This window comes from Aotus nancymaae, unplaced genomic scaffold (assembly GCF_030222135.1).
Source record: "Aotus nancymaae isolate 86718 unplaced genomic scaffold, 86718_ANA_hifiasm-v0.15.2.pri h1tg000019l, whole genome shotgun sequence".
Lineage (NCBI taxonomy): Eukaryota > Metazoa > Chordata > Mammalia > Primates > Aotidae > Aotus > Aotus nancymaae.
Genome location: NW_026988431.1, coordinates 1753757 through 1770200, shown reverse-complemented (window position 1 = coordinate 1770200; position 16444 = coordinate 1753757). Strand labels below are relative to the sequence as shown.

The window sequence follows — 16444 nt, the reverse complement described above, 5'->3', positions numbered from 1 at the left end:
ATGGCTCACTGTAACCTTGAACTCCTGGGCTCAAGTGCTTGTCCCACCTCCATTTCTTGAGTAGCTCAGACTACAGGTGTGCACACCACCATGCCAGGCTAAGTTTTAAATTTTTTGTAGCGATAGAGGTCTCACTATGTTGCCCAGCCTGCTCACAAAATCTTGGCCTCAAATGATCCTCCTGCCTTCCAAAGTATTGGGATTATATGTAGGGAGGAAACCCCGCAAGTGTCACGGCAAGGGTCTGAAGCCTCAGCCTCTTCTCATATAAATATTGATTTAGAAAAGAATTAGAAATGTAGGCACATATTTATTCCTTTATATAATCATATATAATCTATAGTTACTCACTTATAAAGATATATACTCAGTATAACCTTTAATTTTACTAATGACTGTCGGGTTATGAAGCATGGAACTGAGGTGACATTGTGAACAAAGTGATCCTAAGGCAAGATGCTCTAAGCCCTCTGTCACGCCGCTTAAGGGCTGTGGAGGGCGCCTCGGCTGGGCGGCAGCGCCAGCGCTGGGAAAGCCCCGCTGTTTAGCCAGCTAGGGGAGGAGACGTCCAAAATGACTGAGACATCGCCTTCCTGGGGGAGTGAGGAGAAAACTCCACTTCTCCAGGCTCTTGTGGCAAGGCCTGGCGGCTGCCAGGGACACACACACACATCCAGGGGCTGAACTGTCTCTATGTGATGCTGGGCTTCAGTGGTCACGTTCCATGTCCACTCTCACGCCCTGCTTCTGCACCTGGTTTCTCTTTTTCTTAAAAGATTAGAATAATAGTAACAATCTCAGCGTCCTTGACATTTCTGACAAATATGTAAAGAGCGCTGACGCATTACGTTTTCTCCTCGCCTCGGCTACTTGCAAGTCCCAGGCCCCCTGTCTTCAAGACACGTGACTTACCTGACCCTATCACCTGCCCTTCCCCCTGCTGGGTACTCAATAAAAGCCAGAGTGTCCCGGCACTCGGGGCCACTGCAGGTCTCCGCGCTTGGGTTGGCAGTGGACCCCCAGGCCCAAACTCTCTTTCTCTGTATCTGTGTCTTTTATTTCTACAGTTTCTTGTCTCTGCACCAGCAGGGAGGGACTCACAGAACCCTATAGGGCTGGACCCTGTAATTATAAGGCATGAGCCACTGTGCCCAGCCTATTTTGTTTTTTTGGTTTTTTGTTTTAGAGACAGGGTCTTGCTATGTTGCCCAGGCTGGCCTGGAACTTCAGGGCTCAAGAAATCTTCCTACTTCAGCATCCTGAAAAGCTGGGACTACAGGCATGCACCACTGCTCCCAGCTTGAATGAGTTCTTTTTGCTTAATTTTAATTTCTGTCACCAAAAGCACTGTGACTGATACAGAGTCAACTACAATTTTATTACTTTTTTCATTATATCTGATCAGATATGACATCATAAACACACTGGTGAAGAAGAGTTGTAATTAGAGTACCAATCTTTTTTTTTTTTTTTGGTGCCGTGACTCGGATCAGAGTACCACTCCAATTGAAGCTTTGAAATTGCCCATAAGCCACCTGCAATCCCTTGGTGCAGAGAAAAGAGAAGAACTTGGACATCTTGATTTCTCACCAGATATTCAGAGGTCATCCACCTGGCTGGCTCCCTCTTAGAGTGTGACATCTTTTTTTTTTTTTTTGAGACACAGTTTTGCTTTTGTTGCCCAGGCTGGAGTACAAATGCACGATCTCTGCTAACCGCAACCTCTACCAGGTTCAAGTGAATCTCCTGCCTCAGCCTCCCGAGTAGCTGGGATTACAAGCATGCACCACCGGGCCTGGCTAATTTTGTATTTTTAGTAGAGACAGCGTTTTTCCATGTTGGTCAAGCTGGTCTCGAACTCCTGACCTCAGGTGATCCACCCACCTTGGCCTCCCAAAGTACTTATAGGCAAAAGCCACTGCCCACGGCCAGAGTGTGGCACCTTTACAGTGGACTGTGGGCTGGGCGCGATGGTTCACACCTGTAATCCCAGCACTTTGGGAGGCCAAGGCAGGCGGATCACCTGAGATCAGGAGTTCTAGACCAGCCTGACCAACATGGAAAAACCTTGTCTCTACTAAAAATACAAAATTAGCTGGGCGTGGTGGCGCATGCCTATAATCCCAGCTACTCAGGAGGCTGAGGCAGGAGAATCACCTGAACTTGGGAGGTGGAGGTCATGGTGAGCCAAGATCACACCACTGCACTCCAGCCTGGGCAACAAAAGTGAAAAAGTCTGTCTCAAAAAAAAAAAAGCGGGCCATGAAGCCTTTTGCCTAAGACCTTGCAAAGGTCTCCCCAGGGGGCAGCTATCACACCTAGCAGACAACACCCTAGTGTGGACATCTCAGCGCACTTGGCAAAGCCGATCTCTGAAGCCTCTTATACATCAGGCCAGCAATGGCCCTTGCACTGGCAAGCATCTTGCTCCAGCTCTTCAGTGATCACAATAAAGTGATTAACACGGAGTAGCCAGCACAATGATTATTTCCTATCAGAGGTGGGTGGTGCATTAGGCAACACCAGGCAGAAAAGCCCAGCAATGTCTCAGCAGTTTCTGAGCAGACTCAAGAAGTGATAGTGGTTCTCCAACTTGAGCATGCGTCAGAATTGCAGATAGTGGTGGTGAAGGGGGTGGGGAGTGAGGGTGGGGTTGGGAAGACTTGTCAAGATACTCACTGCTGAGCCCTACCCCTAGAGTTTCTGATTCAGCAGGTCAGAGTGGGGCCCCGGAAGCTGCATTCCTCACAAGTTCTCAGGTGCTGCTGGTGCTGCTGGTCTGGGGACTATACATTGAAAATCACTGTTAGAAAATTGCTGAATTGGATAAAGACCCCTCAAAGGAGAAATTACCCAGCACGTGGTTTTTCCAAGCCCCTGAAGCCCTCGCCTCAACAAAGATGCCCTGCCATCTCCACTGTGGGTTCTGAAGCCTTGGACAAGTATGGGAGTGAAATGTACATCTATGTAAAAAATGATATACAATACTAACGTCATGCCTGTGGGCATAGAGCCAGAGATGTCACAGCACGCCTGCATCTCTATCACATTGTCACAGCAGCCCCTAGATGCAATGATTCCTGTATTACAGAGAAAGAAATGGAGGTACCAGGTAGCTGTCACTGTTGTCTACAAAGTCACACATGGAAGGCAATTTTTTTTGGTTATGAGAATTGTCAAATACACATAAAGGTGGAATAAATAAATCCCCAAATGTCTCAACCGTAGTGGACCCCGGCAACGACAGTGGTTCTCAAATCTGAGCGTGCATCAGAATCACCTGAGAGGCTTGCCAAAACAGAGACTGCATGGGTATCATCCACACACAAGAACTACTAAGACTGTGCCACATGGAACACTCTTCTGATGACAAGACAGCACTGGCAGGGAATCAACTCACAAAGGTAGTTTTACGTTTCGTTCTGCTTTGTTCTCGAGGCAGGGTCTTGCTCTGTCACCCAGGCTGGAGTACAGTGTTGTGATCACAACTTGCTGCGGCCTCAACTTCCTGGGCTCAATCGATCCTCCCACCTCAGCCTCCTGAGTATCTGGGACTACAGACATGTGCCACCAGGCCCGGTTAATTTTTGTATTTTTTCGTTGAGATGGAGTTTTGCATGTTGCCATGCTGTGTCAAACTCCTGAGCATGACTTTGGCATTACAGACGTGAGCCATGGCGCCCAGCCAGATTTTCTGATGTTATCTCTAAACGAGTAAATCTAAATATTGCCACAGGGACACTGCTCAAAAGGCAGACTGAGAACATACCTTGTTCTGGCAGTCCTGTTTGGGCCTGTCTTCATTTTTATGTTTTTTTCTTTAAGACACAGGGTCTTACTCTGTCACCCAGACAAGAGTGCAGTGACAAGATCACAGCTCACTGCAGCCTGGAACCCCTATCCTCCAGCAAACCTCCTTCCTTAACTTCCCAAAGTGCTGGGATTACAGGCCTGAGCCTGGCCTCTTCATTTAAAAAACCACCCAGAAGGGATACAGAATAGAATGTCACTTTGACAGCTTTTCTTTTTTTTTTTTTTTTTAATTGAGACAAGGTCTTGCTCGGTGGCCCAGGCTGGAGTGCAATGCCGCGATCATGGCTCACTGCAGCCTCAACCTCCTGGGCTCAGAGGCTCCTCCCACCTCAGCCTCCCAAACAGGCATGTGCCACTGTACGCAGCTAATTTATTTTTATTTTTTGTTTTTTGTAGAAATGGGGTCTGGCCATGTTGCCCAGGCTGACAGCTTCTAATAGAAGCAAACATATGCTCCTCTTGTGACCAGTAAGTTCACTTGCAGATATTTATCCCAGAGAAATGAGAGTTTGTATTCCTAACTTGTACCAGAATAGTCACTATAGCCAGGAAAGAAATGAGGGAGGAGGAAGGAGTAAGGGAGGGGGGAAGGAGGGAGAGAGGGGGAAGGAGGGAGAGAGGGGCAGGAAGGAAGAAGGGAGGGAGGAAGGAAGGAAGGAAGAAAGGAAGTTCATTTCATCAGCCGGGTAAACTTTTTAAAAATATGATATCTGCACAGTGGAGTACTACTCAGCAATAAAAGGGAAGGAACTGATATGAACTACTTGAATTCCCAACAGGATGGATCTTCTAGTGTGTTATGTTGAATGACAATATTCTGTATTACTTCAAGTTTATGACGTCCAAGAACAGGTTAAACGAACTTCCAGTGACAGCAGAATCCACTGCAGGGGTTGGCTGAGGCTGGGTGGGGATGGGTGTTGGGGATGGGGACAGGGAAGGAGGGGAGGTCAGGATGGCCCCCCCACGGAGCTTACTGGGGGTGATGGGCACGTTCTATTTGTTGATCAGGGCGACGGTTACACAGGTGTACACATACATAAAAATTAGTGGAGCTGAACACGTAAGGTCTGGGCATCGCACTGTGTGTAAGTCAAACTTCAGTAAAGTGCTCTCAGCACACATCCGCAGCCGCACCCACACAAAATCCCAGGAGGCTCAGTACCAGCTGCGGTCCGGGCCTTGCCCACTTCAGGGAGGCCACGACCCAGGGCATCCGGTTTCCTCTCGCTCCAGTCCAACTTCCGCGCATCTACGCGGGCCGGGACTGCCGCTACCTTTCTGGAAGGCGCCGGCCGGCTGCTCCCGGCCAGATCCCGCCACAGGCGGCTCCCGCTGCGGGGCAGGGACGGGGTGCCCCGCCCTCACCAGCGCCCGCCCCCGCCCGCCCCCGGCCCGCCCTCCGCATCTGGCCCCTGGGCCGCGGCCCCGGGAGGCGGCCAGCGAGCTGGGGCCGCGCGATGTCGCACGGAGCGGGGATCGTCCGCACCACGTGCAGCAGCGGCGCGCTCGGACCCGGGGCCGGTGCGGCCCAGCCCGGCGCGAGCCCCCTGGAGGGGCTGCTGGACCCCGGCTACCCCCGCACCCACGCGGCCCTGCTGAAAGTGGCGCAGATGGTAAGAGAGCGCGGGGCGTGGGGCGGAGGTCCCACGGGGCGTCCGGGAAAGCAGGGCCCGGGTCCAGCTGGAGCCCCGGGAGCGTCGCGCAGCGGGCGGGGGACCGCGTGGCTAAAGTTCGCGGCGGGGCTTCCTCCGGGAAAGTTGCTGCCTCAGCCCCCGCGCTGGAGCTCGGTCCTCCGCGGACGCAGGGCGCCGGGATCGCCAGTTTCTCCGGCCACCCCCCGCCCCCGCCCGGCGGGCCTGACCCGCCTACTGACCGAAACCACGGGCAAAAGTTCCTTTTCGTCTTTCTTCCTCTTCTCTGGGCCGCGCCGCTTCGAACCCGAGCCGGGGGTGGAAGAGTCGCCCAGGCGGCGGCGCTAAGGCAGCGAAGCCCGACCTCCTCCCCGTCCACGGCCTCCTCTTTCCTCCGAGCCCAGCGCGGCAGGGCGTCCCTGCTCTGTGCACAGTTTCGCTTGAGGGAGGAGGTCAGGGGGTCTCGCGTTCCAAGGTGGGAAAAAGAACTGGGGCCCTCTAGCCTGCCGTCCTGGTCCCCCGCGCTCTCAAGTTCCCAGGGCAGGTGGTCAGTTGGGAAAGGCCTGTTCTCAGGGGCTGGTTCTCACGTGGGGGAGCCAGTCTCTTGAATGGGAGTCGGCCGTGGAGCCAGGCAGGAGGAATGTCTGGACTTGGGTTGTGACTAGCTCAGCACCAGGGCCTGCCTGCTACCAGGGCAGACGTTGCCTGGCCGATTCTCTTGTTGTTCACTCTTTTCTTTTCCCCTCCCGTTTTTTTCTTCTTTAAAAGTCTGTAATCTGAAACACCTTTTCCGTTTGTATGATGTGTTTTGGAACTGGGTTGGGCCGTTTGTGAGTCTCCACTTGTAATGTTTGCACTGAAAATGGTAGGGAGGGGAGCGGGAAGTTTCAAAAAGGGGTGTGGGGAAAGGAACGTGGAGCTGGCGCAAGGTCACAGACCCAGAAGCTGGGGCCTGTCAAGGTGGACTGGCCCAGGGGTTGGACACAGGGTCTCAGACGTCTGTGCATCTATGGCACTGCTGTTCCACACACTGGGTGTGCATAAAGTGGCCCTTATGTCCTGCTTGGGCCGGACCTAAAGAGAAGGGGGCACTGAGTTCCTGCCTCCCTAAGAACGGTGTCTCGATGAAGCAAAAATTAGGAATAGAGGCATTTTAGCATCGTACCAAGAAATCTGGTGCTGAGCATTGTTGGGTTTGAGCAGGGCATTTTTTGGCCCAAGCTAAGAGATTTGATCAACCAAATAGAAGAGACCAGCCCATCTCACCATCGTTAAAAGATGCGCTGGGGTGAGACAGGCCCTACCTGAACACTGGAAGGAATGACTTTGGTAGACAGAGAATGGGATCAGAAGCCTCCATCTTGGCCTATGAGTGTGCTGGACAAAGATATGGGATGAAAAGTCTCCTTCTTGGTCTATGAGTTTGGTACACAAACATAACAGAGATGAAACCTGGGCAACATAGCAAGACCCCATCTCTTAAAAAAAAAAAAAAAAACCTGGTGTGGTGGTGTGGGCCTGTAGGCCCAGTTACTTGGGAGGATTCATTGAGCCGAGGAGGTCAGTGAACTGTGATTGCGCCACTGCATTACAGCCTGTGTGACAGAGGGAGATTCTGTCTCAAAACCAAAAACACACCAAAAACGAACAGTAATGGAGATGAGAAGGCTTCCTGTGGTCCATGAGTTTGATGAATAAAGATACTGGGAGATGAAAAATCTCCATCTCAGTTTGTTTTTTGTTTCGAGACGGAGTCTTGCTTTGTTGCCCAGGCTGAAGTGCAGTAGTGCAATCTCGGTTCACCGTAATCTCTGCCTCCCGGGTTCAAGTGATTCTCCTGCCTCAGCCTCCCAAGTGGCTGGGATTACAGGCATAAGCCACTATGCCTGTCTAATTTTTTGTATTTTTGGTAGAGATGGGGTTTCACCATGTTAGCCAGGCTGGTCTTGAACTCCTGACCTCAGGTGATCCGCCCGCCTCGGCCTCCCAAAGTGCTAGGATTACAAGCATGAGCCACTGCACCTGGCCTCCAACTCATTTTCAGCTCCTCAGCTAGTCTCTGGCCTATGGCCCTTGTGCCAATTTGCAACTCACAAGAGTGGAGCCTGTTGTTCCGAAAAAGAGAACAAAGACTTGAAGAATTTCTTTGGCTGGCTGCTGCTTCTCTGTGCGTCCCTCTTACAACCATGCTGGGAGTCTCACACCTTCCCTGGAGGCGTCTCCATCACTGCTGCAGCCTTGTTTGATCAGACCCTCTGGGGCAAAGTTGCCCCTGCCTGACCGTATTAGAGAAACTAGTTAGGGCTATCTACTGGGCCTCTTGTCTAACTCCTCCCGGTTTTCCTCTTCCTCTCTTCTAAAGTTCTGCTTGGGCATTTGAGGTCCATCTGTCTTCTTTGCTGGAAAATGCTTGCTTAGCCAAGTTTTAACATTAGGAAAGGGCAGAAGCAGCTAAATTAATGCTACCCATTGGGCTCTCTTTCTACGGGTCTCTCATTTTGACCATTGATGTCTCAGGTGCCTACTGAACAGGGGGACCCTTTTGTCCTCAGCTTCTCATGAAATGTTTTCATTATGATCTGATCAATAGATCTGCCAGCATGTCGTCTTAAGAAATCATTAGATGGGCTGTTCCACTGGAGAATGACTTCCCTTGTCTTGGGCCTTGTATTTTTTTGATACAGAAAGGGTTTCCCTGTGTTGCCCAGGCTGGTCTTGAACTCAGGGGTTCAAGGGATCTGTCCACCTTGGCCTCCCCAAATGCTGGGATTACAGGTGTGAGCCACTGCACTTGCATGAGACTTTTTTTAATAGTGACATTTTCGAGACCTGTTATTGTTCTTGATAATGTTCTAGTAATTATATACTATATACCATGTATGTGTAATCTCACTGCATGTTTCTAGGAAACCAGTGAAGTCACATGTTTCATAGGTAAGGAAATGGCTAACGAGGTAAAGACACACTAAAGTCACACAGCTCTTAGCAGCAGTGGCAGGACCGATCCAGGCCTAGAGGCCTCAGCTCCAGAACGCATACCTCCGGCAGAGCTGTCGCTTGTTAATAGTTCCAGGGAAATCAAAGCCACAGTGAGATAACACTTCACACCCACGGAGATGACAATAAAAAGGACAGAAAATGACAAGCGGTGCAGATAAGGCGGATGTGAAGAGATTGGAACGCTGATGCGGTGCTGAGAATGCAAAATGGTGCAGCCACTTTGCGAAATGGTGCAGTTTCTCAAAAGTCACCATGTGACCCAGCAATTCTACTCCCAGCTCTACCCAAGAAAAACGAAAACAGATGTCCACATGAAGACTTACACATTCATATGTGTTCATAATAGCCAGAAAGTGGAAACAACACAGCTGCCCATCAAGTGATGAATGTATAACAGCAACTAAAACTGCATCCATACAATCGAATATTATTCAACCATAAAAAGGGAGAATGAGGCACTGATGCACGAAATAATATTGATAACCTTGAAAACACTAAGCTGTGGAAAAAAAAGCCAATCACAAAAGCCCACGTGTTATATGATTCCATATATACGAAACGTCCAGAATAGGCAAATGTATAGACACAAAAAGTAGATTAGTGGTTGCCTCGGTCAGGGAGCAGGGGTTGAAAGGAAGTGGGAAGTGACTGCTATAATAGGTATGGGGTTTCTTTTGGGGGTGATGAAAATGTTCAAAAATTGGTGGTGACGCTGGGCACAGTGGCTCATGCCTGTAATCCCAGCACTTTGGGAGGCCGAGGTGGGTGGAGCCTGACCAATATGGTGAAACCCCGTCTCTACTAAAAACTACAAAAATTAGCTGGGCGTGGTGGCGGGCGCCTGTAATCCCAGCTGCTGGGGAGACTGAAGGAGGAGAACTGCTTGAATCCGGGAGGCAGAGGTTGCCATGAGCTGAGACTGCACCACTATACTCTAATCTGGGTGACAGAGCGAGACTGCGAGACTCACACACACATTGGTGATGGTGACAGTTGCACAACTCTGAATATATTAAAAACCACTGAGTTTTATACTTTAAATGAGTGAACTGAATGGCATGTAATTATGTAAATAGATCTAGGGAGGAGTGTGAGGGGCAGGTGCTTGCCTGCACCACTGGGTGTGGGGAGGCCACAGCTACACTTCAGGAAATCCCCGTGGCGTTCCCACTGCACCCGCTCCTAGAAGAAGGGGTGTCCACTGCAGAGTCACAGAAGCTGGGCTGAAGGGCATCCCCTGAGTGCCTGAAGGGTCTGAGCTAAAAGGGATGCCCTGGGGTCTGAGGGGGCTAGATATTCTTGCTGCGGGAGTAAGGAGACCCCAGGATGGGGCTTGTGGCCCTACCAACACTCCCTTCTATTTGTTCATTCAACAGACCTGTATAACTGCTACACTTATCTCCATTTGTGCAGAAGCAGATGACTGTGACCAAGTTCTTGGCCCTCAAGAAATCTGTGGTTCAGCTTGTCATGGGAAGAGGGTCTTGTACCAGACACCAAGAGCTGCTGGTTCTTGGATCTTTGTGCAGGAAAAAATTCGGGCAAGTTGTACAGTGAAGTTAAGACAGTTTACCAGGGCCAGGCACGCTGGCTCACACCTGTAATCCCAGCACTTTGGGAGGCCAAGGAGGGTGGATCATCTGAGGTCAGGAGTTCGAGACCATCCTGGCCAACATGGTGAAACCCCGTCTTTACTAAAAATACAAAAATTAGCCAGGTGTGGTGGCACTCACCTGTAATCCCAGCTACTCAGGAGGCTGAGGCAGGAGAATCACTTGAACCCGGGAGGCAGAGGTCGCAGTGAGCCAAGATCAAGCCACTGCACTCCAGCCTGGGTGACAGAGTGAGACTCCATCTCAAAAAAAAAAACTTTACTAGACACTACTCAATTACAGAGTAGTGAGTCTGCAGAACACAAGAGGAGGAACGTGCCCATTGCAAACACAGTGCTTGCTTTTACAGGTTATTAAAAATAGTGTACTTTGTTGCAAAAGCTTGTGGTCAGCTTGTATGAAGCTATTAGTATTGTTACTTTCCTATGTGATCATTGATTTTAGCAAGAATTTATGAGTGTACCATTATTTTTAAAACAGAACCTATTCTTAAACTAAGAATACTTTTTCTTCTTAAAGTACTGGGACATTTCCGTAAGTTCTGGGTCTTTATAGTTAATGTTATTAACTCATTCCGTCAAGCATAAACTTTATCTTGTGACCAGGATTGCCCAACCCTCTGGGAATGTGCTTTCTCTGGCCTTTATTCAAAATGGAGTCACTCTGGTTAGGATGCCTCCGACAAGCTGAGGGGATGAACAAGTACCAAAATTGGCTGCTGAGGAAGGCAGAAGTTCTGATAGTTGCCCACCTTATGGAAGAGGGTTAGAGAGCAAAGGTGATATTTAAATTGCATCTTGACAGATGAGTGTAAGTTTGTCAGGTTGGGAGTGGCTCATTTACCCCTCTAGAGCCTTTATTCAGTATATGTTTAAGTTAGAGATAAGTGATATTTTAGAGGTGGGAAGGAAAAAGATGTAGCAAGAAGTGAGCCGGTATTGGAATAATTCTTAATCATCCCACCCCAGACATTTAGAAATGGGTACCATCTTATCCACTGAGCATCTGCTATGCTCTTAATCTTATGCTATGTGGAATACAGCTATTAACAAAACAGACTCTTTCTGCCTGTGCAGAAAAACAGGCTGTGACATTTGCATAACTGTAACATGGACAGAGAATCAGAATGTATTTCACAAGCGGCAATGATGGAAATCTAAATTTCTTCCAGAAGGTTCATTTATTTGCAAATGTTTGTTGATCACCTACTGTGATCAGCTAACTAGTCGGTCATCACTAGTAGGCGATCACTACTGTGTGTTAGGGCACTGTGGAAGGAAGACAGATGAGCCCCTGTCTCTTTATACCCGAATAGAGAAAATAAACATTAATCAAATGGTTATGAGTATGTCATTACAAACCGGTTTGGAAATTATGAAGAACAAGTACTCAGTGGTATAGAGCATACACTAGGGCGTATGACCTTTTGTGGGTTATAAAGGGCGTTTCTAAGGGACATCTGACTTGAACACGAGGAAATTACATCACAAGCAGAAGAAAGAGCATTGGCCGATGCAATGGCTCATGCCTACACCCAGCACTTTGGGAGGCTGAGGTGGGTGAACAGCTTGAGTCCAGGAGTTTGAGACCAGCCTGGGCAACATGGTGAAACCTGGTATCTACAAAAATTAGATGGATGTGGTAGCATGTGCCTCTAGTCCCAGCTACTTGGGAGGCTGAGATGGGAGGATCGCTTGAGCTTGGGAGGTCTAGGCTGCAGTGAGCGGTGATCACCTCTGCACTCCATCCAGCCTGGGTGACAGAGCAAGACCCTGTCCTCCCATCCCCCCCAAAAAAGAAAAAAGAACATGGACCATGGCTCTTAGTGGAGGGAGGAGTATCTCTAGGACTGGAGGGGAGAGAACAGGGTGGGAGTATTGGGGATGAGACTGGAGGTATGTAGGGACCAGACCCAAGGGTCTGCCAAATCTTGAGGAAGGCATAGTCCTTAGAAAAATCAGCAAAGCATTGTATCAACTCACCATTGATGAGGTGATTCTCAATTAGGGGCTGTACCGCCCCCTAGCGGTTATTTTGGAATTTTGTGGAAACTTTTTTTAATTCGTCACAGGGATTAGGGTTATATTACATACACATCTTATTCATTTCAGAATAGTAATGAGGACAATGCAAAATACTTTATATCCTAAAATGATGTTTTGTCTGAAATAAGATTGAAGGAACTTTCCCAGACCTGGTGCTAGGGGTCGTACACTAAGGTTTCTTGGCAGGAGAGTGGGTCGTAGAGACCCTCTAAGAGGGCTTGGCGCAATTCTGGGCTTCACTTTGGGAACTCACAGCTTAGGTGCCAAGTGGAAGTCAGCTGTGGGGAATGTCAGCCTCTGGTCTAGCTGTGAATAGACCTGTTAGAATAGCCCAGCGTCATCCAGAAGGCCCACCCCTTTAGGTTCTGCTTTACACCTGGATGGCGGTGGGGGCAGGGGGGTCTAGTTTGGTTCCCAGGTGCAGTCTGCATACCCATGTCCTACTTCATGGAAGTTGAAAGTTAAAAGCAGCAAAGAACCTCACTGCCCAGATTCTTTGATCTCAGCCCATTCCCGACAAGAAACTACTCTCCGTCAGTGACCAAACAAATCCAAAAATAAAAAATAATAAAATAAGTTACTGGCTTTATTGCTGCTAACAAAAGTAATACTTGTTCATTGTGAAACTTTGGGAAGCATGAAGAAGACAGACTCACCCACTCCCTCTTCCCCAAGATTAAAACATAAAACTAAAGTATTTTATAGTAGATACACATAATTTTGGTGGTGGTTTTCTTTTTTTTAAAAAAAAAAACAAAACCTAGAATGATCCTACACATATTTGTAAATGCTTTTATTTTTTTTTGAGATGGAGTCTCACTCTGTCACCCAGGCTGGGGTGCAGTGGTGAGATCTCAGTTCACTGCAACCTCCGCCTCCCAGGTTCAAGTGATTCTCCTGCCTCAGCCGCCCCCTCTCCCCCAGTAGCTGGGACTACAGGTGCATGCCACCATGTTTGGCTAATTATTTTTATTCTTAGTAGAGACAGGGTTTCACCATGTTAGCCAGGATGGTCTCAATCTCCTGATCTTGTGATCCACCCACCTCCGCCTCCCAAAGTGCTGAGATTACAGGCGTGAGCCACCGCGCCCAGCTGTAAATGCTTTTCTTGTTGTTTAACATGTGGTGCGTTTTGTTGGTCTGCAGTTGGATTTCTGACAGTGTTTTCTAGCCAGTCCTGGCGGTACCGTAGTTGTGGGTACCATAGCACGCTGTGGCTCAGGGAGCTCCCAGTTCTACCTGTGTACAAAGAAGGCTGCGAGGAACCTCCTCGTAGAGAATCCTGGTGTACAAATCTGTAAATACTTCCTCAGGATGAACGGCACTGACCTTTTACAGAGACAGAACTGAAGTGCCTCTTGCCCTTCTGAGGTGGCTGGCATAAAACACTTTTCTAGACTTTTTAACATCTAGAAATTAACGAGTGTCCGTTTATCATCCAGGAGTTTCAAGGAGCCAAGTGCGACAGTAATAGCATTTAAGCGGTAACCGTATTTTTGGTGTCTGATGACTCGGAAAAGGAACAGTGACAGAGACACACCAGAAAATTCAAAAATGCTTTTAAATGTTCTTAAGTAATGGCCACAGGATCTGCATATATTTGAAGAATGGAAGTACCACTCTTGTGGAAGACCTTATCTATTCAGGCTGCAGAGCTGAAGGCTTTTGTAATCACCGACAAGAATTCCCATCCAGAACACCTGAGATAATCACCTACAGCCGGGCTGGGAATCACTGGCCAGAGTGAGGCGAAAGGGATGGAAACATCACCAGCCCAAGGTCCCCCAGGCTGCGGGGGCCACGGCGGAAGAGGGTAGAGGAAGGGTTCGGGGTCGGTGTGAGCCCCATAGGTTTTCTGGCACTGCAGGGGCCCTAGAGACCCCCGCCCCGCCAGCACGCCAGGACCCTGGAATCCTGGGGGGTTCCCTGCGTGGGCCAGTGTATTTATTTATATTCCCGTTGCGGCGAAGGCCGCCCTTCTGTCCTCCTGCCAGCCCTGGCGCTTCCTGTGCAGCCACTGGGCAGCCGTCTGTTTCCTCCCCTCTGCCATCTGCCTCGCGCCCGCCCCGTGCGGCCCCGGAAGCCCGGCTCGGCCGCCCGCGCACGCTGGCTTTCTTTGTCACCACTTTGGCTCACCGGTTCCTGGGCTCGCTGCTCACTCCCTGGCAGGGCTCGCGGCGTCCGCGGCGACTCCCGGGATCGGCAGGGGCCTGGCTCCCAGCCCGGCGCCGGCAGCAGCCGGGGGGCTGCGGAGGGAAAGGCGGCTGGGACGGGGTCACTGCTGCCGCCGCCCCGCGCTCCTGCGTGGAAATCGCCAGCAGAGCCCTTTTCAGCCTAATGCAGAAAACGCGCCTCACCTGGCTTGTGTTTAAATCAGCAAGGGCGGTGGCGGCTCTCCCTTTTCCTGGGGCAGCCGCCCTCCTCCCTCTGTCGAGCTGCTCTCTTTAGTTTAAGCAAAAGTTTGTTTGTTTGTGTGTGTGTTTTTGAGCCGGTCTCTGTTGCCCAGACTGGAGTGCAGTAGTGCGACCTTGGCTCACTGCAACTTCCTCCTCCCGGGTTCAAGCACTTCTCCTGCCTCAGCCTCCGGAGTAGCCGGGCGCACACCACCACCACCACCCCCGGCTAATTTTTGTATTTTCAGTAGAGATGCTGTTTCACCATTTTGGCCAGGATGGTCTCGAACTCCTGACCACGTGATCCACCCACCTTGGCCTTTCAAAGTGCTGGGATTATGGGCGTGAGCCACCGCGCCCAGCTGCTCATTTTTTAAAAAAGAGAAAAATGAAGTTTTCGGAAAGAAATTGGAAGGGGCTTCTAATTAATTGGAGAAATTAATTAAATGCTTTTGGGTACAGAGTGAAGTGGAGCCTTCTGGAAAGCAGAGAGAATTACTGTAGTGTGACCTCCAAATACATTGTTTCTTCCGCCTCTCGGGTCTCCTTTGTTCTCTGAGAAGGCAGCGGCAACTCTCAACGTTGTTTGTGAAGAAGTCTACTCTTCCTTCAAACGTTTCCTCTTAAGTTATGAGAGTGGTACTTAACTAAGTAATAGCATTTGGCCCTTAGGTGACAGCCACCGCGCTAGGTGGTTTTTGTTTTGTTTGCTTTGCTTTTTGTTGTTCTTGTTGTTTGCTTGTTTTTGAGACAGGGTCTCACTTTGTCACCCAGGCTGGAGTGCAGTGGCACATCTCTACTCACTGCAGCCTTGACCTCCTGCGCTCAAACGATCTTCCTGTCTCAGCCTCCCAAGTATTAAAGCTGGGGCTACAGGCGCAGCCCACCACGCCTGGCTAATTTTTTGTAGAGACAAAGTTTTGCCGTGTTGCTAGTCTTGAACTCCTAGGCTCAAGCGATCGGCTTACCTCAGCCTCCCAAAGTGCTGGGATTACAGGCATGAGCCACCGTGCTGGCCGGTCGAGGTGTTTTTAATATGTGTTACTTGCTTAATCCTCACAACAATATTATGAGGTGTCGTATCATTATCCCAAACTCACCGAGGAAACAGAGGCACAGAGTCATAAATACTGAAGGTGGATTTGGGGCCAGGCAGCCCAAGTCCCCGCTTTGTTCATGATCATGATGTTGTGTATATTTTCCTATGTCATTAAACACTGTTTGAAAATAGTGTTGCGATCGCTGCATTCAGTCCATTATTTGGTCGTGCTATGTAATTTGCTCATTTGGCTCTTCCTTGATGGGCAGGCTGTGGCAGATCTAGAAGGAGGTGCTGTGAGACATAACAGCAGGTGCTAGTGATGACCTCATCCTTTGTCAGAGGTGAAATCAGCTGCAGTGGGGAAAACCCCTGACTGGGGTATTGAATGGACTAAGTATATGCCATGATCTAGGAAGCATTTTCACATGACCCAAGATTATGATTATCTTCATTTTTAAGTTCTAAATTCCTCCAGGAAGGACAGGGAAGAGAGGGGGATCTGAAGTTTCAGTTCCTGCTCTACTATGTCTCGTGATTTTACATGCAATTTCCCTTTGTTTAACCTTTTTATGCCTTTTTTTGTGTGTGTGACAGTCTGGCTTTGCTGCCCAAGCTGGAGTGCAGTGGCTCTATCTCAGCGCACTGCAACCTCCGCCTCCCAGGTTCAAGCAATTCTCTTGCCTCAGCCTCCTGAGTAGCTGGGATTACAGTTGCATACCACCACGCCAGGCTAATTTTTGTATTTTTGTAGAGATGGGATTTCACCATTTTGACCAGGCTGGTCTCGAACTCTTGACCTCAAGTAATCACCCTCCTTGGCCTCCCGAAGTGCTGAGATTACAGGTGTGAGCCACCGCTCTGTGGAGTATTCAGTTTTTCCTCCTTTTGGTTGAACAGAAGCTGA

General features: G+C 49.4%; 1 protein-coding gene across 2 annotated transcripts in view; it reads left to right on the top strand.

The window, feature by feature from the left end:
* The first annotated feature begins 5219 nt into the window (after positions 1–5219).
* CMTM7 (CKLF like MARVEL transmembrane domain containing 7) overlaps positions 5220–16444 on the top strand; it is a 60895-nt gene continuing 49670 nt past the window's right edge. The window contains exon 1 of one of the 2 annotated variants that reach the window (XM_012435516.3): positions 5220–5429. In XM_012435516.3, the coding sequence (XP_012290939.1) occupies positions 5274–5429 (156 nt within the window). In that variant the 5' untranslated portion in view covers positions 5220–5273. The remainder of the gene's footprint in view (positions 5430–16444) is intronic. The other variant, XM_012435515.3, reaches the window with a different exon arrangement.